At 41.7% G+C, this 26,014-nt stretch overlaps 1 protein-coding gene across 1 annotated transcript in view; it reads right to left on the minus strand.

The window, feature by feature from the left end:
- Positions 1 to 26,014, minus strand: part of NEK11 (NIMA related kinase 11) — a 613,419-nt gene that overhangs the window by 384,323 nt on the left and 203,082 nt on the right. The window contains exon 4 of the mRNA XM_069211923.1: positions 18,689 to 18,807. Within this exon, the coding sequence (XP_069068024.1) occupies positions 18,689 to 18,807 (119 nt within the window). The remainder of the gene's footprint in view (positions 1 to 18,688; positions 18,808 to 26,014) is intronic.

The raw sequence follows: 26,014 nt of genomic DNA on the forward strand, positions 1-26,014 counted from the left end.
TCCTTTCATCATTCATTAGTCTGTCAATCATATTTGCCTTCCACCCACTCCAGCATGCATCATGAGATAATGGGTCAGCCCAGTGCGTCATTGGCTGACTTCATTGTCAGTTAAGGTATGGCTCTCTTTCACAAGGAGTACATCTTCACACCAAGTAGTTCCCTTCAGTGTCATGGACTGCTATGCTAACGTTCCTTTTTTATAAAACAAACATATTTTTGCCTTTAGATAATCTGTTTTTTACATTGCCGAAGGTCCAGCAGCTTCCCCAACAACAAAGATGTGCAAAAACAATGAGACAGCAAAATAGAAATTGCCAAAGCTAAAAGGCTGGTGCCCAACACTATTCCTATTGGTTTTATCAATGCTCGTTGGGTTTGCTGGTACGTCAATGCTCTTCATTCTGCAGACCATGAGCTAGGTACTCATCTGCACTGAGCACTTGCCTCAGTGCCCCTCGGTTTTGTTGTTTGCTCTTCTGGGGTAAGGGAGCTCCCCAGCTGCTGCAGACCCCATTGTGGAGCCCCACAAATAGGCAAGCCTAGATGCACTGGGGTAAGACACTCTGAAAGGGACAGAGGAAGGAGGGAGCTTGACCAGAACAATATGCAAGCTAGGTCCTTAAAGAGAACCTGTTCTCTAACAGGCCCACTCATGTAGGGAAACTCCCATTAATAGGGAGTTCCCACATGAAGTAATATTGCTCTAATAATAATGGCACAAGTTACAGCGCCAACATGGTGCAAATTGAGACAGTAAGCACTGTAGTAATTACTCATGTATATTAAACACCTAGGCCCTCATTTTCGTGGATTTGGCGCAGGGCAGCAAGTCACCTTGCTATGCAGCCCTACGCCAAGGTGAAAAGGCAGAAATGCACCGTATTTATGCAATACAGTGAATTCCTGTCCTTTCCTCCTGTGCTGGCGCCATTTCGGCAGCCTAGCACCAACCCAGGTGCAAGGGAGCCGGTGTTGTGGGGAAGATTGTTTTTTGCAGGAAGGGACACCTTCCTGCACAAAAGCGAACCTCAGGGGCGTTTTCCTCTTTCTTTGTGTGCTGCAGAATGCACCACACATGGAAAGAGGAAAAAACTAGGAGAAATAAAAATATTTCTCCTCGTTACGCCTCACCTCGGGAGGTGTAAGGCTTTAGTGCAAGGCCCATGGAATGCCTCCCTAACGCAGAGTAAGGCAATGCATTGATTTGCGCCGCCTTGCCTTACTCCATATCTTTGAGATCATTCAAAGCCACACAAAGTGGCTTTGCAGGCCTCATAGATATGATTCTGAAGTCTGCGCTGCCAGAGAAGTGATGCTCCGGTGGTGCAAGGGGCTCATACATATGTTCCCTAGGGCGGGGTCTGCGTGTTGTTTTATCCGCAACCACTATCAAGACTGGGGCATCTTCCAAAACTAATTCCAGGGATATTTGGATCACAAAATGAAGTGTCTTTTTGTACAAATGCTTAATGCTGATAGGACACTGCAAGAACATGCGTTAAAGTTGCAGCTTCACATCAATGAATGTCTGTGTTATGATATTTCATCAAAACTAGAACAGCTCCGCCGAAGCGCCCGTGCTGACCAATTAAAACCAAGTCTGAGAATTTACAGTCCCTGGTGCCAGGACAAGCACAGAGAGCACTTATTTGATGGCGAGGAAAAGCTCAGAAAGAATCCACAAAAATCCCCCACGCTTTCCTTTTATAATAAATACCTGCATTTTTGTTTTAACTATGGCTCGCTTGACTCCCGCTGCAGGGACAGAGTGAAAGCTCTGCTGCCGCACTGAGATCCGCAGGGCTTTCTCCCTTCCAGCATTGGTGTGAATACAGCGATGCACTGAAGTGCAGTATGGGCGACGGTACCAGAACCTGCACAGTGTGCCATGAAGGCTTGTGGTTGTAAATTGCAGACACACAAAAGGTGATGGGAGGATGCTTGCAATAAGTCAAAGCACTGGCAACAGCTTGGTGTAGCATTCAAACCCATCTTTCTTTTGCACAGAATGAACTCCACAGATTAGACCCAGCCACCCTGCTCCAAAAGAAACTGCCTAGCTCAATCTGCTAGGCCAGTCCTCTCTGAACCGGGACACAAGCAACCCAGGACTGGTTTGACCCTGACTGGGGCTCTTCAGTCGAGGTGGGGTAGCTTGGTTCCAATGGCACAGTGAACAAGCGACCCACATCTAGGAGTATCCTTGGCCAATTAAGGGGGATGTCAAACACACAAAAGGTGATGGGAGGATGCTTGCAACAATGGGTTGGAATGGTATCCAGAGTGATTGCCATTGGTTAGAACAATTGGATGCATTCCTCCCACTACCTTTTATGTGTTTGATAAACTGCAGACTCCAATGTCAACTTTCCACCGGCAGCCTTTAACCCCACCCTTTCACCTCTCATCACAGGTCCAGAAGGGGTCAGAGAGGCTGTTTGACGGCACTCTACCCTGTAACAAGTTGTGAAGGGGTGGTGTGGGGTGGCATGCTTCCAGTCTACGAGTGAGGAATCCCTGGTGCAGCAGAGTTTTAGCTTGAAGCAACTTTTCACCTGTCATTGCTGGCAGCCTTTTGGCTTAGTAAGTGATTGTTTTGCTTTGTCATGGTTTTTGCAAAACTTCATTGTTGAGAAAGCTGCCAGGTCCTTGTCGGTCTAAAAATATACAGTAAAAGCAAAATATTTTATTTTTTGTCTCAAAAAGCTCACATTGACCTAGTAGTGTGTGGCATTCAAGGGAATTACTTTGTGTGTGGATTTTCTTCTTGTGAAAGGTAGAATGATGTCACACTGAAGCTAGCCAATAGCTGAAGTGGGATTACCTACTGACCCTTGCTGTATGATGTAGTGGGTGGAACAAAATGTGAATGACATAACAACAGACAAACGTATAAAGACGACGGGAAGAAAGTCCCTTTTATGTAGCATTATACAGATTATTTTAGTAAAATCAAAAGATTATGGCTTACACCAGACCTAAAAAAGTATAACTGAAATTCAGATCAAGGATGCAGGGCCCTTGTACTGCCTGTAAGGTCTTCTTATGCCTTAACTGCCACCTGTTCCCAAAAGATCTAAGGTGATTTTTTTCCTTAATTTCTTTAGTTAATTCTGCCACGAATATTCAAAATAGTGCAACTGAGTGCAAACACAAACATCCAAAAGGAAACATTTGCTCTTCCCCATCTCTTCTGAGGTGGTTGCCTCCACCACACAAGGGAGGCGAGGCAATCAGCTGCCATACAATATTGTATACACATTGCGGGAGCGGTCCGGCATCACATTCTGGTACGGCCCCATGGCAGGAAGGCTTTGTTTCAATCTCATAATCATACCCATTTAGACATAAAATTTGAAAGAGGGTATAGAAAAAAAGAGACACCCACAGGGCCATTTAGACCCTTGTAGTAAATGTTTTTTTATTTATGTGAATATTTCTGTATTTATTTATTTGTGCATTAGTATTATTATTTTTTAACAGTTTTGTTGAGCGAGAGCCAGTGTCCAAATAGTGTCGAGCATTGTACACAGAACTACAAATGGAAAGAAACAACAATAAAAAATTAGCAAGTATGGTAGTGAAAAATATTAAGAAAGAAAGGAGGAGAGCAGAGATGTTATGTTATGATATTTTATGTAATAAGAATTTATAGAACACACTAACCCGAGGGTATCAAAGCGCTGGCAGGAACCTGCTCAGAGGCAGAGGAACACTTGTTCATTCAAAGAAATTCTGGGTAAATGTTTTCAGATATTATTTGAAGATTGAGAAGATTTCCACATCCGCAATGTCAAGATGGCAGGATATTCCAGAATTTGGCAGCCCCCACCAAAAAAGTCCTCCCTCCCCATCTGGCTCTACAAAATCTAGGGACAGTTGCAAGTCTGCGAGAGGAAGATCTGAGAGGTCTTGCAGGTATATCCCAATGGAACATGGCATTAAACTGTTCTGTGTTTTTAAGATAAAGGGCTTTATGGACCATACACAAGACTTTGAAAGTAATTATTTTTCTGATGGGAGCCAGTGAGGAGCCTGCAGACCTTCCCTAGCCGAAACCTGTCTGGGAATATTCAAAATGAGTCGAGCAGCAGCGTTTTGGATCACCTTCAGCTTGTTAACACCTTTCCTTTCTTGTACATATTAATGTGGAAGGAATTACAGTAATTTAATCAAGAGGTGATGAGAGAAATGACAACCATCTGTCATAGCTCATTAGGGATGAAAAGGAAAATCTTCCTCAGTACTCCAATAATATAGAAACGGGTGTTGAATGTGTGACTAGCTTGGGTGTTAAAGTTCAGAGAATTATCTACTAAGATACCCAGGTTGCTGGCAGAATCCATAGGGGTGGGAAGAGACCCACACTCCTCGGGCCACCAAATATCTGTTCTGGGCACCAAAAACCAGCACCTCTGTCTTTCCAGCACTGAGTTTGAGCACATTGCTGCCCCTCCATTTTGCAAAGCTGGCCATACACTGCCTAAAGGACGGGGCGACAGAGGTCACATCATTGGAGACTGTCACAATTATCTGAGCGTCATCAGCAAAAGATTGAACCTCAAAGCCAGAGGACCGGACCTGTGCTGCCAAAGGCTCCACATAGATGTTAAAGAGAGTCAGACTCAACCCAGAGCCCTGGGAAATGCCACAAGGAAGACTAAAAGCATCAGCCTTGAAGTCCCCACAATTGACCACCTGGACTCTGTCAGTAAGGAAGGAAGATAGTAGACTGAGAATGGGGCCACCAACCCCAATCTCATACAGCCATTGAATCAACCAAGCAGGCCAAACCGTATCAAATAAAAGTAGAATGGTCACCCCCCCCCCACCGATCAACGTGCCAACGAATATTGTCAGTTACTGTCACAAGAGCGGTTTCCATATTATGGCCAGATCTGAAACCATTTTGTGAGGGATCCAAGGAGCCCTGTGTTTCAATAAAATTAGCAAGTTTCTGATTTAAAAATGTTTTCTAAAACTTTGGCAGGAAAAGGGAGCAAAAAGATTGGGCGATAATTCTTAAAATCAGCAGGATAAAGATTGGGTTTTTTCAGAGGAGGGATACCAGAAGCTTGTTTCCAAGAAGTCGGGGAACATGCCTATTTGTAAAAGTTGCCTAAAAGTATTTTGAAACAAGTCTGAAGATTTTAGCAGCACAAGAATCTAGTGGAGACCCTGACTTAATCCTCAAAAGTATCTCCTTGGCCTGTTGGAGAGAAATATGGAAAATTCCAACAATTTTTGTTCAGAGGAGCCCATTGCAGTAGGGAAGGAGACTAAAGCGGATGAATAGTCAAAAGAAAAATATAAATCAATGATCCTATTATTGAAGAAAAGGGCCATATCATCATAGAAACCTTGAGCTGTAGGGCCCTGATTCTGCGAAAGAGGGGAGGCTAGGTCTTTAATAGTTTTGAACAGACACTTGGAGAAATTACTTGGTGTCCTGATTTTATCTGTAAAAAAGGCAGTTTTCGCAGTTTTAATGACCATTGTATATTGTGATAGCAAGATCCTGTGCTTAAGTTTCTCAAGGAGTTTTTACTCAGTGTTAATGGTAAACAACCATCTGTGCTCCTGCCCTTGACTTTTCAGACGTAACTCCTTAAGTTCAGCCCTGAACCAGGGTGCAGATGGTTTCATCCTGGACACTATTTTAGTTCTTAAAGGGGCAATGAAGTCTAGGGAGGAGAAAACTGAGGTGTGAGAACTTTCAGCAGAGTAGCCCAGGGAAGAAACTTTACTGTTTTTGGGAGCATAAAGGGCTTGTTCAAAATTAGCAGTGGTAATCTTACTTCCCGATCTACAGGTAATGAACTTTATAGGGGGAGTATTAGATATACAATGTCTCAAGAAGATGCTAAGAATAATTTAATGGTTAGTCCAGCTCAAGGGGCAGATTTCATTAATGGATAGATCTGGATGATTAGAAAAGACACTGTCCAGGGTCTGCCCTGGAGAGTGAGTAGGCATCCTGATTCTCTGAAACAGATCTACGTTTGCCATTAATTCAAGCAGGGAAGTAGTATCCTTACTAGTGGGATCATCGAAATGAAAGTTCAAGTCTCCCAGTAGAGTAGTGTACCTGTAGTTAAGATGGGGTTCAATACTATGTCCCCAAGAATTGATAAGATTGACCCTAGTGCTAGGAAGTCTATAAAATAGAATACCACCAAAAGTATCTGTGGCTGAGATCTTTAACCTGATGTCAAGAGATATTGACTCCACAGTACAACCCAAAGTAGTCCTAGCAAGAATAGCGAGACCCCCACCCATCCGGCCTTTCCGATCCTGCCAATAGATGGAGTAGCCCGCAGGGGTAGCAACCCTAAGGTCAGGGTCAGAATCGTGTCTGGACCAGGAGTCCATAATAAAAAGACAGTCAAGGGCCTTCATAAAGATCAGATCATGAGTTTCAGTGTTGTGCTTAATTAAAGACTCTGTATTGAGCAACCCACACCGAAGTGATCCAGCCCCAATGGCTGGAGAACAAAGAGTTTTGATCTGACAGGAGTCTACATCAGGTTTGTTAAGTAAGGACGTAGATTTAATATTAGCCACAAGACAGAAGTTATAATCAAAGCAGTGCTTTGAGTAGGAATCAAAAATATTAAAAACTGAACAGCAGGCATCCTGGGGATTGCAGGCCTGTAGGTCAAGAAGACACATGACAGAGATTTTCACTAAGCATGTTCCATATCTGGCCCTACAGATGCGTACGGGCGCAGACGGGCTTGCCTTAGGTGAGCCTTTGGCAAAACTTCCACAGCACAATTACACACTCTCTTCCCACTTTAGGGCTAGATTTTGCAACACTTTGCACAAAAAGTTGTACAAACCAAGGGAAAGTGCTGCTAAAGTATTAACTTTTCAGTACAAACTTTTTTTATGCCGGAAGGGACCCCTAAAAGTAACTCAAATAGCAATTTGCACTGAGGTTTGTTACTTGCATTGGGGGGCATCCCATGGGTGGAACCTGGGCGTTCCCATACTCCCACCCATGTTTTTTGATCAAAGCTCTATCTGCTAAGCAGGCGCTAAAAATGTTTTAATTTATCCTAACTTTTCCCATGTTGCACGCGTGCTGCACTGTACAGCACACATACAACGTGGGAAGAGCTTTAAAGTGAGCAGTTCCAGATTCCAGCATCAACTAAGCAGCTAAGTAAGCAAAACTAAGCTTTCCTACCTGCTTTTTTTGCTGTTAGGTGCAGTTTTGCTATGCGATCTATCTCAATATATTCACTTTACTAAATAAAAAAATGCCAAATGGACTGTCAGGGTTGAGGGGGATTTGATCCTTATTATTCATTCGTCATATCCTAGTTAAGGAAGTGTAGGGTACTGGATCCTCTGAAGATGATTGAATAAAGGCTCCTGTAATTCTTCAGTGTCCTGGGGGACAAAGGCAAAGGATAGAAAGGGAAGGCACATCTATGGAAATGGATACAAATGATGGCGAGAGCAGTGTATTGAAAAAAAGCCAAGGATAGTTGATTTATCTGAGCCAGAGAGGTGAGATCAGCGAGGAAAACTTTGTTTTTACATATAACCTTCTTTTTAAACAACGCTGCATACAACACATGCCTTTTCTAGGCGCTGTTATCTAGCAGGCACCCACTTTAATGGCACTCACGTTACCCAACTTTGAAGGCTGGGTTGCCACTCCTTTGAAATCCTGACCCGATGATCCCCACCTACTGGTACAACCAGAGTTCAATGCGCTGAGACAACTCTGCCAACATGGATCTAACTTCGGTGCCACAGCCTGCCAGGACAGCCATTTTTTAATTGATTTCAAAGTATACACAATAAAACATTGCGTATAATTCAAACACCAAGGCCCATATTTATACTTTTTTTGCGCCGCTTTTGTGTAATTTTTTTTACGCAAAAGCGGCGCAAATATAATTATATTTTGTACGTTTGCACCGCTTTTGCGTCAAAAATTACGCAACTGCAGCGCAAACAAAGTATAAATATAGGCCTAAGTCTTCAGTAGCAAGTATCCAAGTACATAAATGAATTCATTACATCTTTATGTCCTACTCTTCCCCCTAAAGTGTTGGTACATTCCTTATTGCATAATGAAAAAAGGCTAACCGACCTATAGAGATCTTAGATATAAGTCTGACGCATTCGTCTATTTTACCCCAGATCCTTTTAAATGTGTACAGTATGTTTGGCCAGGGTGTTCTCATCTAAATGTTCTTATCGTTTCTCAAAACCACTGAGGGAAGACGGGTGGGACCTTCTCTTTCTACTGCTGATGATGAAAGAAAGCACCACTACCATCCCTATGACTTGTTTTCGGTCTTGTTTTGCCAAATTAGTTTCTGAGGACAAGTACCCCAACATTAATATGACCGTGTTCTGCACGGTGTCGTGTTCCTATAACTTTTGAAATGTAATCATAAATTGGCGACCAGAGATGCCCTAACTTTGGCCAGGAACAGGTAATTGGCACACAGCTACCTTTACTTTTGGTACAACACCTCAGGCATTTTTCTGTCATTTATTTTGAATGTATAAATTTGTTCCAGAGTTAAGAGCCAATTTGAGAAAAAAAGTGCATTTGTCTAAAGTTAGACCCCTAAAGGGAAGGACCAGGGGACTCCAATTCTCTAACCATGCTGACACTGGGTGTGTAATCAGCTATATTCTTCCCCCAGCTCCTGGTTTGTAATAGTATACTAATGCAATTCTCCTATCTTATAGACATGACTTTTACTTAGAACAATTTGGAAACAAAATCAGCTGAGCGCTGGATGTCTGGTATAGGGTAGGGTTTCAAAAGAAAATTGCATATTTACAAGGATGAACAAAAATAGCTGTCTTGTTCTCTTAACTTGTGATTTAGAAAAGTTCCATGGAACAATTCAATGAATTATTTAAAAAAAGCTTTAGTAGAGCCCTTGTGTGTTTTTTTCCCATCTTTTAAGGATGCCTTTGCCTAGCAGGAGGTCAACTTCTATGCATTCTCTTAGTGTCGTGTATAGGTCCATATAAATGTATATCTTCTCTTTATCCCTTCTAATATCGTATATCTAACTAGCTCTGAACTCCTCATCGGTTTCAGAAAGTATAGAGTGGAGCCAATTTTTAATTCTGACAAATTTTTTAATGTTAAGTTATTTTCGAAAAATTGTTCATTGTTTGGAGAATTTGGTTATTTGTGATATCATGACCGCTTCAGAATATCCTTTTTTAAGGCACCAAAAAAGTAGATTCTGCTATAATTCACCAGTCTGCGCACTTTATGCTGCTCCCCGAACCACGATTAAAAATATATATTTTGCACAGCTTTTTTTGCTATTCAACAATCCAACTTGAATCATTCAAAACAAATTGGTAGGTGCATGCATTTAATATGGTGTGCACACCGCAACATAGCACCTCTTTTTTAAAGTCATGCTGTACAGCATTCAGGGTGCTGTGCAGCATGGCTAAAACCATTGACAAAGCCAATAAGTCCCCAAAGTGAGACATATTGACTTTGCCAATGCTTATTATACTTGATATCAGTGCCATTTAAAATCTTGCTTTTCCTTGTAATTAAGGTCTATTGCTTTTATATGTGTGTTCTCACTATGAGCCCCCTATCCTGTCCACTATCCGCCCCTCCTCTTCACACACACTTCCCTCCCTTGTTTCCACCTAGATCTACCAGTATTACTCTTTGTCATTCCCCCAGACACTCCATCCAAGCTGGTGCCACCTAGTTACACCTTTCTAAGGCTTCTTCTAGGTGCCTTAAATCTTAGCTGAGCCACGGTCATTCCCCACACCTGACCTTCCTAGTGCATTCAGCTTTCTACTAAGCCCCCAACATTAATTTCTTTTCCTTCAACCATTGTCAGTGCTAAGATTTAAAAAAAAGTCTCTGCCAGCTGCGACGTCTGACAATATTTCAAACTTGCCATTTGCTACTACGTTCATTCTGGTTTGTTGGGCTGGCATTCTTTGAGTGCCCTTGTCTTGAGAAGGCCTAAGTCACTGGTTCCCAACCTTTTGACTCCTGAGGACCCCCAATAAATCATTACTGGAAGCCGGGGACCCCCAGTAATTTGTACGATTTAAATTTAAACATTAAAGCAGTAATTAGCAAAAAATATAACACGTATACACCAAACAAATATTCAAATTACTAAAGATATAATTCTTTTATATTGAAAAAATATGCAAAAATCAAAACATTTTATTGGGAAGGTTGGTGGTGCATCTCAGCGACTACCTTTTAAATGTTTAGTTTTATTTAGGAAAGGTGAATCCTCAGGTCAGATTCTACATTTCCGGAGCGATTTCTGTTTTTATTTTTACATATGTAAGATCTGAGAAAGCTTTTTCACATAAATAAGTGATGGGGAAAGGAAATAAGCCATAAGGGCTTCTCATCACTCCCTAGCCTCTCTGTCACATGTAATTCATTTGTTTAATAGCACCTCTCATATGGTAGGGTGTCAGGGCACTTTACAGGGGAAGTCAAGGGTGCCTTGTCTGGAGAAGCACAAACTTAGGATTCAGAACACAGAACACTGATTAGCGAGGACGCTAACAATAAGAATGCATTTCTACACAAGCAAACCTTTTTTAGCAGCAGAAGAAAAATGAAAGACTATGAAAAAAACAACTTTCTAATTTGTGCCATGTTGTTTGCATGCAGCTCTTTAATAGCAGTTCATAGCTCACTGTGCTAGATTACTATTATGAACTGCATATTAACAAAAGAATCTCTGTGACAAAAGCAGTAACCCACTGTGCCATGCACATAAAATACTGTTCTTTGCAGTAGGCATATTAACCATCTGTGCTATCTTTGAGTCAAACTGCCACTACCCAAAACCCTCATTCCTCTCAAGCAGGTACATTAATCAATAGAGTTATCTTTACGCTTTTATTTTTGCTGTACAGGAGCTTAGCAGTGCTTTTAAAACTGCTGAACAAAGGAAGTAATAAATATAAAAACATGCACGTGTTTGTCAGAGGCCACAGCTGGAGAAGTGCCTTCCTCCCAGGTGAGGCCTGCGGACCCCCTGGGAATGTGTCACGGACCCCTGGGGGTCCACAGGCCATAGGTTGGGAACCACTGGTCTAAGCATCTGTTTAAATTCCCATTGCCTCCTGGATACATCTATGGATGTGTCTTCAAAGCTACTTATGTCGAATCAGTTGTTGACAGAATATGTTGTCTTCTGTTTATGTACAATTCACTCTCTGGTACCAACACTGAAGAAGGTTTCTTGCTTTGGGGATTTACATGAGACTGTGTATGTTCTGGCTATAGATGCTGAAATATGAGACCGTGCTTCATTAGTAGCACCTTACACTTCCGAGATACATTGCTCAATTTTTTAAATCTCCCAAAAAATTGTTATTTCTCATTCATTTTTTTCTATTTTTGATTCAACAGTGCTACAGAAACTTGCTGTGATGCTTTCACATCATAAACCTCTGTAAGAATATGTGATGCTATGCCTTCTATTGAGTAGCCCACAGGTAATTCTGAAATATTCATCATGTCCTCATTCTGCTACTCTGAACTCCTATTCTCTTCCTCAAAAGACTGTACTGTCTTGACCATCGATGACTTAGAATTTCCAATCTGCAACTTCTGCGGCTGCTTGCCCGGTCTCTTGCTCTTTTCTTAGCATTTTCTGGCAAAGGGTTGCATGGATCAACTCAGACCTTCTCACCATGTTTATCTTTTTTTTTCTGGACCATCTTCTCTGCTACTGGATCACTATGGATCATCTTGGGTTGGGGCTTACTGATGTTTTTGAAAACCTGTATTTTATCATTGAGGCCTTCAATAGACTAAGCCTTCTGGTGGAGAATATTGAGTGTTTTCTACCTCCCAGTTTGCCTAGTTCTTTCACATGTGAATCACCTGCTACTTGAGGTCTTTCTTCTGTTATATCAATTGGATCTACAGTTATAGCCAGACTTTCATGTCCTTAGTTCCTCCTCCTCTTGGCTACGGGTACTTTATGTCTCTCTTCTGTACTTCCAGAGAGACTTTCTAATTGCTCACTTTCTTGTACCTCCTCTAACGTCTTTGCTGCTGTTTTTTCACTTGCTGCCATCAAACCATTGACATTGGATACAGTGGCATTTAGGATGGGAAAAATGTATCTTGGACAAATTTACTGCGATAGGTAGAGAGGTCTTAGGTGAACAGGTTGTAATGCTTGGCTTAATATTGCTCCCACATTTATTTAGTCAGTGAAACTCTTTGAAAGGGGAGGGGTCATGGCTCATGTGCATAAAATATATGGTATTTTTATCTCACCCCTTGGTTTCTTAAAACGTATGCCACTATGCCTTTCAGAAGCAGTTCATCCAGCCTAGTAACTTTCTAAGTGGTTTTGTGCCTACATTTCATTAGTGTAAAGTGTCTTAACAAGTGTTGTTGTGTCTAAAAAAAAAAGAGGGAGCAATCCCCATCTGGAGCCGCCTCACACAACCTGCATGCTTAACTCAGCCCCATGTCTCCATGGCTGACTAAGCTCCACAAAATGACACCCCAAGCCATGAGTCACCAGGGAATCATCCGGTGCTTAATACAAGCCGGTGGTTCCCAGAGTGGGGCACCAGCACTTATTTTTGAGGGCCGGTACTTATTTTTCAGTCTCAAGCCTTTACTGTGAGCAAAAGACACATTTGGAAAAGGCGAAGGAAGAGAAAAATGAAAAAACCATCACAAAGGGAGAAAGCAGAAAACTGCAAGAGTGAGCAGAATGGGTAGTGAGTGGCTGTAAATGGATTAAAGAGGCCAGAATTGGTTTTAGGGTTACGCTGTCTCAGTATCCAGTGCTCGCACATTGCAGTAGCCACATTTTTTAGAGGAGAGGTCTGGCACGGAAACATTTTTATTTACAAATTAAGCAATGGAATCTCCTCACAGCTTTCCTCTGTCTCCTCTGATTTCCGAATGCAGCCCTTGGTTCAGGGGGAAGCTGCTGGGCCATTCTCCATTGCTTATTTTGGATTCGGTTAAGCGCATCTTGGCCACTTCCTCCTCCTTTCATAAGTCGACAGTTGAGTTCACATATAGCATCCATACATACCACCATTTTAGGACGGGGAAGTGGGAGATTTTGAAACAGAAATCGGGAGAAAGTAATTTCTCCATTTACTGCTATTGAAGAAGTTGCAATCTTAGGTGGGAGACAGCTAAAATAAAGTCACTTTTGCCTTGAAATATCTGAGTCTCTCGCCTGAATCAGGTCTATTGGCATGTATATGCATGTGGCCTCTTCTTGGCCCCAACACTACAATTAGAACGTGAGTCCCTAACACATGCAGGTTTTACATCTGGTGTCTTTTATATAAGGTGGTGAAATATGGGGTTAAACACAAGGTTGCTCTGTAGTCATCCTTAGCTGTCCTGGAAAAAAACATGGATAATCATGATTTCTTCATGAATGGAAAAAAAGCAGGAGTGAATTTCAGATGGCTGAGTTGAAAACCTTATAAAGTTGCAAAAAAGAATTGTAAAGTGTGTTTATATATCACTTACTACCCCCGACGAGGGGTTGAAGCACTGTGTGACGTGTAGCACGCTACTCTGGAAACCCAAGATTAGAGTCGAATAGTTACTTGATTAGTGATATGTGCTTTCTTTTTCTCTTGTGGGTTAGTTGTTGTAACTTTGTGCTCTTGAGTTCTTGTGTCTTTAGTGGTGTTTTGAGTAGAGATAGAATGATGGGAATGGATTAGAAAAATGAAGGTGTAATCTGCGATTGGGAGCAGTGGACGTGCATGTCAGATGGGTGAACCGGCTAAAAAGAAGAGGTCTGTTTGAAATGGGTGATTGGGAGTTCACAGTAGTCAGAAAGGTTTTGGATGGGTCTGACAGAGGAGAGATGGGCCAAAGATTGAAGGGAAATGAAAAATTATTATTTTTTAACGAATAACTGAAATTAACCTATTCATATACATATTGTAAATGTAATTTTAATTGTAAATTGTATTTATATTTAACACTTACTGCCTCTGCCCAGGCATTGATGCACTTTACAGCGAGTAGCACGCTACTCCCGAACCCAAGGTTATTAGTTAATCTAGTGTTTGATGTGATTAGCCACGTGCTCTCAAGAACAAAACTGTATGCATTTGTTCCAGTTACTTTGTGATAGATTATTTTAATACCAGGTATGTGTGGTGATTAGTAGGGGCCATGTGGCTTCAGGTGAATGGTTGGTGAGCTAGATAGGCTGGCAGAGATTAGGCAATGTTAGATTACAAGTTTAGAGTTATAAAGAGGGGAGGTTGTCATCTATGAAATGAGGTATCAGCCAATTGCAGAGTTACCATAAGAAGGATTAAGGCAGGCAGGCATGAGGACGCGAGGGGGCTATACTCCGAAACGGATGGCATGCAGAGGGTCGAAAGTAAGGAGAGGGTCACTGAAAAAATAAAGGAGAGGAATAAAGCTGAGTAAGTCAATGTCACTTTTTCATGCAGAGTTTAAGGAGTATAGGTAGAGAGGGCTTTCTGAGATATCAATCAATTAGAGAATGTAACTTGTAGAAAGAAACACCCGGTGAGTAGCCGAAATCACACGGTGGCAGGCAAGGCGAGCTGGAAACCACTGCAGGGTGTGGACTTCCAGCATGTCTTTTGAGACTGCAATCAGGCGATGTCCATCAAGGAGTGTGAAAACGCCCAGGACATCACCAGCAGCCTCAACTGCCTTTTGTTCTCGTTTTTAGGTGCAAGGAGGAGGTGGATGAGGGCAAGGGATGAAGGCAGAGGACCATCTCGAGACATGCTTGGCATAAAGTCCCACCCCCTCCTCACTCGATTTTGTTTGCAAGTTGGCAGGTCTGAACTTGGCTTTCATAAATACATAGTGTGGATTGTGTGTTTTCGATGTCCATCCTCTCCTGGTAAGTCGTTTGAGGTGCCCAGGTCACAGCTTGTTTGTTTTCCCGCCGGTCTGTAAGCTGGTTCGGACCTGTGCTCACCAGGGGACTCTGAACGTCTATCTGGGCTGTATTTCCAAGAGAACTTGTAAGACTGTATCTTGTGAATAACAATGGGCAACACTGTTTCTTATGGTTTACAAGTTTTTGTAAATTGGCTGCTCTGTGGTCAACTAACAACATATTTAGTAAAGAAACTCATCTATGTGCAATAACCAGACAAAAAGAATAGTAAAACACACAATCAAACAACAGTAGCGAAAAGACAAAGAGAAAATGGGAATTTAGCAGACCTTGAGTAAAATAATTGAAGAACGAACCTATGTCTAATTGTGTTGAAATCCCAAAGTTAATTTTCGCTTTATTAGATTTTAATTTCGAAGTGTTCCATGCCCTACTTTTTTTTTTTTTACCAAAGCTGGCAATCCAATATCTAGTGTAATTGATATAGTTCATATATTCGTATGCACCCAAAAGTAATTATCTAAATACCAAGGCAATCTGGAGGAGCGAAGACATATTTCAATGCTAATTGGCAAAAAGGTCACTTATGGCAGTCAGTCACTCTTCATCATTTAGGGATCTATAGTGAGATGGCCTGCTGTGGCTCTACAATTTGTTATATAGAGGCCTGACAATTCGCCAGTCGAAGTTGGACTACGATTCCACCCTCTAAAAGACAGCAAAACCATGGAGTATAAAATAGAACTATGTTTTGCAGAGTGATGGAAAATGAGCGAGGTAAAGGCAATTTCACCATTTTGAGTACGAATAAATAAGCTGAGCTTTTAATATATAGGCTGCGGCAAGCAAAATGGAGCATCTTTGTCCAGGTGTGTAAGGTGGAACTCTACAGTGCCTTTGGTGGCGGGGATGCCTGTCATTTAGGGACCCCGCTCAACCGAAGGCTTCTGAATATCTGTGATGTGAACTGAGAGAGTTCACTGCTTGCACTCGAGCAGATGGTCCGCATGTGGTCAGAGATGACAGATGTCATAGAGTATGTCCTAGTTTTTGGTAGCTTTTTGTGTGACAAAATTGAATTTACAGACCTAAAGGAGGAGAAGTTAGATACCAGTGTAAAGTTGTTGCCAATTTCAGATTTCCCAGAAGAGTGTAGGGACATAGGTACATGCATGGTTGCTTTAAACGAGGAAATAGGTTTGTCTGATCCCTGATGAGCAGTGTATAGATGGAAAAAGAAAATAGTGCAACTGCACTGGATTGCAAAGATGGACTTAATGTAACCGAGCGAAAGACTACAGAACAATGTCACACCCATCAACACCAACTTTTCAACAGAGGTATCTGTTGAGCACTAAAACCAGGTGGATCTTTCTACAAACTATTGGGTTGGACACAGGTAGAGGTAGGTCTGCAGGGATGAATCCAAGAAAAAAGGTGTCAAAAAGTACAGTTGGCAAGTTGGTTCAACCATTTTTCTTAGCTCAAAACACATTCGTTGTTCCGACAATAGTGGGTGACAGAAATTAGATATGGAGCATGGAGGTAAGTTGTTTGTTTCTTTGTTTTTTGCATTTAAATGGAATATTTTCCCTTCCCACTTGCCATTTATGGAGCTTGGCATCAAGCTAAGGCAAGGCTTAATATTTCTTCTTGGACATTGGCGATGGTCATTCGAGGCAAGCTAATTCGCTCCTCCTAGTTTACAACTGCTAGCACACTAGCAATACTCAAAAATCTCAACTGCTTGTAGGAGGAATTAGGAAGTAAAAAGGGATTGGGTTTGTGATAGTCTTGGGCAGATCTCCTCTGACAGATATTTTGAAACTGAGTAAGGTAGTACAGTGGAGTGTAATCTGTTTCCTTCACTTGCAATTCGAATGGAGTCTGAAACGATAATGTCACAAGAAATAGATCGGGATCACAGGATGAATACACAGTTTATTTCACTGATGCTAGATTTTTTTGGGGCTCGGGGATCTTTTCCCATTCATTGAATAGCACCCAACCCACCACAGCAGGCACTAGATTTTCAAACAAAGATTTAATATAAACCCTCTTCGAAGTGACCTTAATATGTATCCTCATATTTGTGCAAAAGGTGGGCACTGTATTTGGTAGTTAAGTATGAAAAGTAGTTGTTCCCATATTTTAAATATTTGTACTTTGTTTTACCTGAGAGTGATTGGCATTCACTTCTGCCTTTTACTGAGTCTGAGACTTTGACTCATACATCTGGTATTGATTTATTGCTGAATACAGAATGTTTTGCTGTTGTAGTTGCATTGGGTTGTTTTTTATGTTCATTGACTTCCATATTTTAGTGGGGTCATGTTCTATTTGAATTCTGAATAATACCTGTTTGCATAGTCTGATTATTTATTTATCTTATTGTTTCACAATCTTTGTCAATGAATTGATTATTAGTAATAAAGTACTTGTTTGTTTTGGATAGATGGACTGTTTGTTTGGAGATAATCTGACACAAGCATTTTGTGACTAAAGCACAGACTGGAAGGTCTCAGTCTATCTATCTATCTATGGAGGGCTGAGGGGGGTTAAATTATCAATAAGTAAACAAGCACATTGTGTTCTATAATTCCCATTTCAGACATGTAGGGGCAGATTTACAAGAGAGTGGCGCATCGGTCCCGATACACCACTTTTCTTGCGTTGCCCTCCTGCCCAGTGACACCATGGTTGCACCGAATTTACAATATGTCGCACCATGGTGGTTGTTCCCACAACAGCATCAACATTTTTGCAGCTGTTGTGGCGCTTTTTAAAGCTAGTCCAACAAAGCATTCGGGAGGCCCATAGGTCATTATGGGCCCGTGACTTTAGCGCCTGCTCTGAGCAGGCGTTAAAAAGGACAGAAAAAAATGGTGCAGTGAAATGTTGTAAATTTCACTGCACCATTTGTTTGGGACTCCCTGTGTGGGAACGCCCCCTTGCATACATTATGTCTGACCCAAGCATAATGTGGCGCACAGGGTTGCAAAGTGGCGCAATGCATGCATTGCGCCACTTTGTAAATATGGCGCGGGGGAATGGCCATCTTAACGCCGCCTTAGCATCATAAAAATGACACGGTTGCACTGCTAGAGGCTTGTAAATCTACCCTGTAGTGTTTAGTGCCACTGATAGATGCCCGTTCAGCAAAAATGTCTGAGTTGACATGGCTGGGATCTTTAAATAGAGCAGGTGGCCATTCACTGTGACAGCACAGGTGAGCTATTTGAGGATGCAGGTTTTAGTTACTCTGTAAATCGCCAGATTCTCACCAATCAGCAGTGTTCTAAGAGGATCCTGGGGAAGAGTTCAAAGATGCTTTATTTTACATAGTCAAATCATTATTCTGAATTGAGTGTTGAGTTTCACCAATGTGATTACAGATTATCTGAAAGAAGTAGGGATAAAAAAAGACCAGTGGTAAACTTCCACCTGATTTCGAAATATTGCAGTGCAGACCAAATCATAGTACTAGTCCAATCAATGCAAATCACTGGAATTCAGAGAACAGTTTCCAAGGAAGAGACTAAAAATATATGAGTTCTGAAAAATCTATCTTGGAAATACTCACTATTTTTTGCACACTGGCCCGATCGCTGTGCTATGCCACACTCACTATTAATTAATTAATTATTGAGTCTCATAGGTTAGTTAGGAAATTGAATTATCATCGAAATTCCACAGTACATCATGTTTATTATATAGTGTCACTGGCTTTACTTAAGATTGAAAAGACTGTGCGATGCCCCTATAGATATGTAAGCCATTAAAAGACTGTACCTTTCATGCATGTAGTGGACTCCGAGGAGCAGTTGCACAAACCACTCCACTATTTGCCCTTCACTGAATCTTTGCCCCGCTTTCTTGTATTCACGGATTTTGCAGTCAAGGTCTCCGCCCTGAAAAAATAACATTTATTTGTTTAGTTAGATGGCACTTTTGCAGATGCAGCATCGAACATGTATGTAAATATTTGTGCAACGGCACATGCAGTGCTTAATTTGTGCTTGTTGTTTCCGGTGCGGCGCACCAGCACTTATTTTGGAGGGCCGGCACTTATTTTTCTGCCTCAAGCATTTACTGCGAACAAAAGACACATATGGGAAAGACGGAGGAAAAGAAAAACGAAAACGCGTCACAATGGGAGAAAACAGAAAGCTGCAAGCGTGAGATGAAGGGGCAGGGAGTGTCTGTAAATGGATTAAAGAGGCCCGAGATGGCTTCACGATTACGCTGCCTCAGTATTCTGTGTTCGCACATTTAAAAATGCAGCAACTGTCTTTTTAATAGGTGGGCTTTGGGCACGTTTTTATTTACAAATTACGCACTGGGTATATGTATAGCATGCCCATAGCTAGAGAGCAACCATGTAGACAATAATAACAGACAAATATCATCCTGAATCACAAGTACAGCTCTCGCTCTAATAGCTCCAACAAGCTGCTGGTGAGCGTGTGCTCTAGAATTATTAATAACATAACATATCCACACCAATGTGAAAATTATGAGTGCAATTAGCATTTGTAAATGCACACTGAATCTTGTGTCTTACAAAATTTTAATTTGCACTCGTAAAGTGATGCATTTTGAAGTGATATTACACCATGATGGCCCAATGATACTTTTATGTAAACCTGCTCATAGCGGTGGGTTTACGACAATCCAGTGCGGGAGCACCTGCAAAAGTGGTGAACACCCACAAGCTTCAACTGAGCCATGATGGGAAGTGAGAAAATGCACCTGCAAGACATTGGGTTATTAGTTACCCAAGATGTGAGCCCTGTGCAAGTAATAGATCCACAACTGTCTCCTTACTGGAAACCGAACACCCCATTTTTGCACCTGAATCTTTCAGGGCAGTGAAGCAGAGCAATCCAAGGCCCACTCAGGGGAGGTGGTGTGGGCTAGTAATCTCCATTTGCTGACACGCATTAAGAAAAACTCAATAAATTATTGTCCAGTCAGGGCTTTTTCTTTTAAAAAAGGAGTACGTTTATTACACACACCACTAAAAACTGCACATTAATTTACAAGTATATACATTAAACAGATGGAAATACCTTTGGTGACATTCTGAAATTACCTTTGATTTGTACCTGCTCATGAACCCCAAAAAACACAATACTCCCCCACTTATACCATAGAACATCATAATATAATTGGGATCATGGTAAATAAAGCGGGCCTATTGGCTTTGTCAAGAGGTCACCGTATCAATATTTAAGGTAAGCCTATTGGCTTTGTCCAGGAGTAACCATATGTATATGGCAAACCTATTGGCTTCATCAAAGGGCCACCACATTGTAAGAACAATCAACACATGTTATCATCACTATAATGTCAATAGAATCAATAGCCATATATGAACATAAACATTACTGTTAATGAAGCATTGTATTGTTTATCAAAAAAAGCACAGTCAATAAAATACGTTGAGTACTGAGGCTCTCATTACAGCTTCTGCACTCTTTTTGAAAGACCGCCGAAGCCGCTGCAGCAAACATACCGCCAGTGCTAGCGGTACGCTGGCTGCCCTATTAGGAGTTTTTCGCTAGGCTAGTGGGTGAAAACAGCATTTCTGCCCACTGGCCCAGCGGAAAACTCACCACAACATTAACGGTGGCTCGTCATCGAGCTGGAGGCAATGCTGTGGTGGGTCGAGTGCGACAGCACCCTTTGCACATTTTACTACCCTTAATTTGGACAGTGAAAAGCGCGACACAGCTGTCCATGGGGGCCGCTGCACTGCCAAGTGGATGGGCAGTGCAAGGACCCCCATGGGACCGCCGACACCCCCTCTCCGCGAGCCTTTGCATGGCGGTGAGATCGCAATGCAAAGGCTGGTGGAAAGGAGACTCGTAATCACCAGCGCTGCCCTGGCGGATTGCGACCATCGAGACTGCCAATACCTAGTGGTGCCGGCGGTCAGACCGTAGCCCATCTGCCACGGTCATAATAGGGCAGTTGGACCACCCTGTCTGCCGTGGTCTGACCACCATTGCTAGTGTGGCGGTCTTGAGACCGCCACACTCGTAAGGAGGGCCTGAGTCTTTCTTTCACACACTTAGGACATATTGAATGCAGCCATAGAACTAACCACTAGAGGCCCCTCCTGCACTAGAGAGCAAATGTTCCAGCTGTACAGAGCTTTAAAAGTGACAACAAACTCTCCTGGGTCACAAATTCAATGACTCAAGAGACGTATTGGGAGTTTTAAAAATCACTTTTAAAGAGGGGTGCTGCACTCTGTACAGACAGAGCAACAGTGGAAAATAATGATGATGTTGCCCAAGCCCCTCCTTGGAGCACCACAGGGGAATGAAATGGGGAAAACAAGCTCTTGCAAGGCATTTACCATGAAATTACCATGAACGGGATTCGTGTAGTGAGACTCTCCCACAATAAAGGTTCAGAAACAGGGTGATACAAAGGAAAAAATCTAGGGTTTCTAAATCAGTGGAACCCATTTGGAACAATGATGTAGATCATCTGTATCATATTTGTGGACTCTAGATTATTACAAATATTCCCAAATACATTGTGGTCCTTGTATTGTTGTCGCTTTCTTCTTATGGTAGGTTGACCAGCACACATAGTGAATATGCGAGTGAAGATGTTCTCACTGACTCATTCAATTTCAGACTCTTGCTTGTCAACCCATCAAAAAACACAGTCAGGTTTTCACAAGATCCTCAATCGGTATGTACGAGCAGGCGTTTCACCAAATTAATATCAGAAAAGATCATTTGCATATTTCTTGGAAACTAAACTGTCCTTTCCCGTTTAACGAGTTGATAATTCCAGCCATATTTATATTTGCTGCTCTGTCCTCAGCATTATAATTGCCTTTAGCTCTCCTTCCCTGCATTACATCCTGGCAGCACAAACAAGACTTTATTGATATCACAGCTCCACTACAGTTTCATCACAGCAACATCTTCCTCAAGGAATCCATACTTACCATAAGGTACATCTAAATGGTTTGCATAAGATTCTGATCTCTGGCGAATTTACCTCAGTGAATGTATGAACTTTGCATGTTGCTTTAAGGGTTCTTAGAGCCACCATAGAGATGCTCTCACAGACCTAAGTAGATTGCATGTGTTATATTTATCCTGGGGACTTTGAGGTATTCGGATGCTACTAGGCTATGTATTCTAGAATTATTTCTCCCTTGGTGTGTTACTTTCTGATTTCTGACAGTTGAAGATTGCCTGTCACACTGGCAGGCAGTAATGCTTTTGGTGTGCTTCTGTGCAAAAAGAACTCTGGAAACTCCTCTCCTGTATATCCGCTGAAGTTCCTTCATAATAGTGACGAGAAATCTATAGAGTTGTGACTGATATGGTGCCTTGTCAATATGATATTCTTGTCTTTGGGAGAGATGTGCATGAACATGATGAGAACTTATTTGCTGTCTTGAGTGAATTAGAAAAAAAGGTTTGACATTGAAAGCAGTGAAATGTGTGCTTCAATGTGGTGAAGCTGAATATTTGTGGCACAGGATGACAAAGGAGGAGATCAACACAAAACAGAATATGTCCAACAATTGTGGATGCTCCACTTTTTGCAAAGTCTGTAGAGAATTATGCCTCCAAAGTCAAGCTTTTATGTTGTTTGTTTAATTTTAAAAAATTGCAATTTGTATAGGGAATGGACAAAAGAGTATGATGATTTGAAGAATGAAAGCTCCGTGTTCCTTTCTTGTGTTTTTTTTTTAGATGGAGAAGGAGTGCATGGTTGCAGTCGATGCAAGGAATTGTGGGCTGGGAGTTGTTCTTCTGTGGGATAAGAGGAATGAAGGGTGGTACCGTAAACCTCAAGGACATTGAAGGCCTCTGAATGAGATTACTGTTATTGAAAGGGAGACTTTAGCATATACATGGATAGTAGATCATTTGAGGCTCTTCTTGTGGAGCACTCAATTCATCGTTAGGACAGACCTCAAACCACTTGTTAGTATGTTGTCCCCAGGGGGTAACAGATCATTAATGTCTTGAATAGCACAGTTGACCACTAAGTTCAATGTCATATTGAGTATGTGCCGGGTAAATCTAATGTTCACGCAGATTGCATTTCATACTTAGCAACTGAGTCAGAGCATTCAGGTGTGACTGATGATGACGAATGTGAAACTGCTTTTACTGTAGAAGATGTTAATGTTTAGAGTGAGGGAGATCAGTCACTACCTACTGTATCTAAGGAGTTATGCAGGACAATGGTAAAAGATTGTAAAATGGTAATTTTGGTCCTGGACTATTTAATTAAAGGATGGCTGGAAGGACACAGGTTTCGCAGTAATCTGTGACCATTCTTTAACATTAAGGAAAGGTTAATGGAATGCAATGAAATTCAAATGTGTGGAGATGAAGTACTTTCACCAATTGGTATAAGGATTTTTAAAACTTTTGACATGAGGGGCATGTGGGAATGTACTAAAAGGTGGATTCTGGAGTCATTTTGGTGGCCTGGAATAGACAAGTGTTTAAGTTGGTGGGTGGGTGGCTGTGTGCGTTGGATGGATGGGTGGGAAGGTGGATGGATGGATGGGTGGGTGGATGGATCGATGGATGGATTGGTGGGTGGGCGGGCGGATGGATGGATAGATGGATGGATTGATGGATGGATGGATACCTGAACATTCTTTTCTGTGCAGGAAGTAAGTCAGCCAAACCACATGTGACAGAATTTTCTCTGCCTGGGAGAACCCTTGAGCCATGGAGAAGATTAGGCATTGATGTTTTGGGCCCCTTTAGTATGATCCTGAAGAGGGATGTTTATGCATTAATCATGGTGGACTATTTTTCTGAATGGTCAGAGGTCAGGATGACACAGGAGGTCACTTTAGACTTAGGCTCTCATTACGATCCTGGCAGTCTTAAGATCGCCAGGGTTACGGTGGCGGTCAGCCCACTGCTAATGCGGCGGTCCGACCGCCACATTACGACCGCAGTGGTAGTGCCGCAGTCGTCCGCCAGCACTGCTACTTTTCCTCCACAGGACGGTGTGGCAGAGCTGGCAGTACTAATCCACCAGGGCGGCGCTGCAAGCTGCGCTGCCCTGGGGATTACAACTCTCTTCTCCGCCAGCGGTTTCATGGTGGTAGCACCGCCATGAAACGGCTGGCGGAGACGTGGTGCACCTTGCCCATGCACTTGGCATGGGCAATGCAGGTCTGTCACAAAGTTCACTGTCTGCTTTGCAGTCAGTGAAGTTTGTGACAGGTGCTGGTGCACCATACACTCTACAGCATTGCCGTTGGCTCTATTACAAGCTGGAGACAATGTTGTAGGCCGTTTTCCACTTGGCCAGCGGGCAGAAAACTGAATTTCCGTCCGCTGACCCAGCAGGAAGCTCATAATGGCCCCGGGGGAGGCAGCCATATTGGCAGCAACCTCCCCATCGGAACTTCGGTGGACGGAAAAGCTTGTCCCCCGAAGTCTAAATGAGGGTCATAGTGACTGAAATTTTGGAGGATGTGTATTGTAGGGAAGTTCTTCCTGAGGAGTTTGTTTCCGACACTGAGCTTCAGTTTGTCAGTAAGGAATGCAAAGATTTTCTGACCAGACGTGGCATTGTACTAAAAAGGATAGCTAATAATTACCCAAAATCCAATGTTCAAGTCGAAAGATTTAATTGTGTAGTGAGGGAATCAGTGCAACCTGCTGTGAAAGATGGTTTGTCTTGGTGTAAGGCTGTTCTAGCTACTTTGGTAGCTTATAGTTCTGTGCCTCTCCTTTTGAATTGCTCAGATGAGGGGCGTTGAAATCTAAATGGCTCAAGGAGTGTGAAAATAAAGATGGTTTTCATGTGGTTGATTTCACGAAAGTCAGGGAGCAACTGGAGAGGCATAATGGGAAGATGAAGGTGTTTGTGAACAGGAGCACTAAAGAGGGAATTTACTGACAACATTATAAAATGTGATAAAAGGTGTGAGAGAAATGATTATATTTTCACATCTGGTATCTCAAAACCTTTCACTGTCTCCTGTTGAAGGAATGCAGTCTTACAGATCTGGCCCCCCTTCAGCTGCTATCTCATCCTCTTGTGTTGTGTTGATATGAGATGTCTGCAATTTTCAGGCACATATTTGTGTAACATGGTCATGAATTTACCAACTTATAAAAATAATTTTTCACTTTCACTGCCTTGAGAAAACAAGAACCACTGGTTTACTGCTGGATAGAATGAGCAAGATCTGTTTGCATTGCTTTTACAGAATTCTCATTTTATAGACTGGCCTAGATCGAGCTTTAGCGGACTTTGAAAACTAATAAAATATCTATCTATCTATCTATCTATCTATCTATCTATCTATCTATCTATCTATCTAATAATATATATGTGTATATATGTATATATATATATATATATATATATATATAATATATATAGATACACACAAGCATATATCTACATATAAATATATATATTTATACAAAAAGAGTTGGCCTCAGACAAAAGCGCACTCCCAACAGGTTATTTGTTGTGGAATGCAGCAAAGCCAGCAACATACAGAGAATTCTTGAGCATTTTCATTTTTCAGGCCTAACGCGTTTCAGACATCTCCTGTTATTGTTCATATGCCAAATGCTTGGGTTCAGCAGATTAATTGCAGGTACCTGATCACTCAGATAAATACCAGTTCTACCCCAGTGGGCCTCTGAAGGGAGTTGCAAAGTGGATCTTGGTAAAAATAGTCCTGCACATTTTTATTTTATCCCCAGTGGGCTGCTGAAGCCAAAAAAGATATTAATACACAGTTAATCACCCTCCTCCATTGGGCAAATCCAAAGTAAAATTACAGGTTTTTCTGTAATAAGCAGTAAATGTATATATATATATATATATATATATATATATATATATATATATATATATATATAGCATTTTCATAGTCGGGATTAGATCAACCTTTAGCAGACTTGAAAAAATAATAATACAATATGTGTGTGAGTGTACATATATATATATTTATATATATACACACACACACACACACATATTGTATTATTATTTTTTTCACGTCTGCTAAAGCTTGATCTATATATAAATGTATATATATATATTCACTGAAAAAAACAAAAGCTACAGGGACGTTATAGT

Source organism: Pleurodeles waltl, chromosome 10 (assembly GCF_031143425.1).
Source record: "Pleurodeles waltl isolate 20211129_DDA chromosome 10, aPleWal1.hap1.20221129, whole genome shotgun sequence".
Classification (NCBI taxonomy): domain Eukaryota; kingdom Metazoa; phylum Chordata; class Amphibia; order Caudata; family Salamandridae; genus Pleurodeles; species Pleurodeles waltl.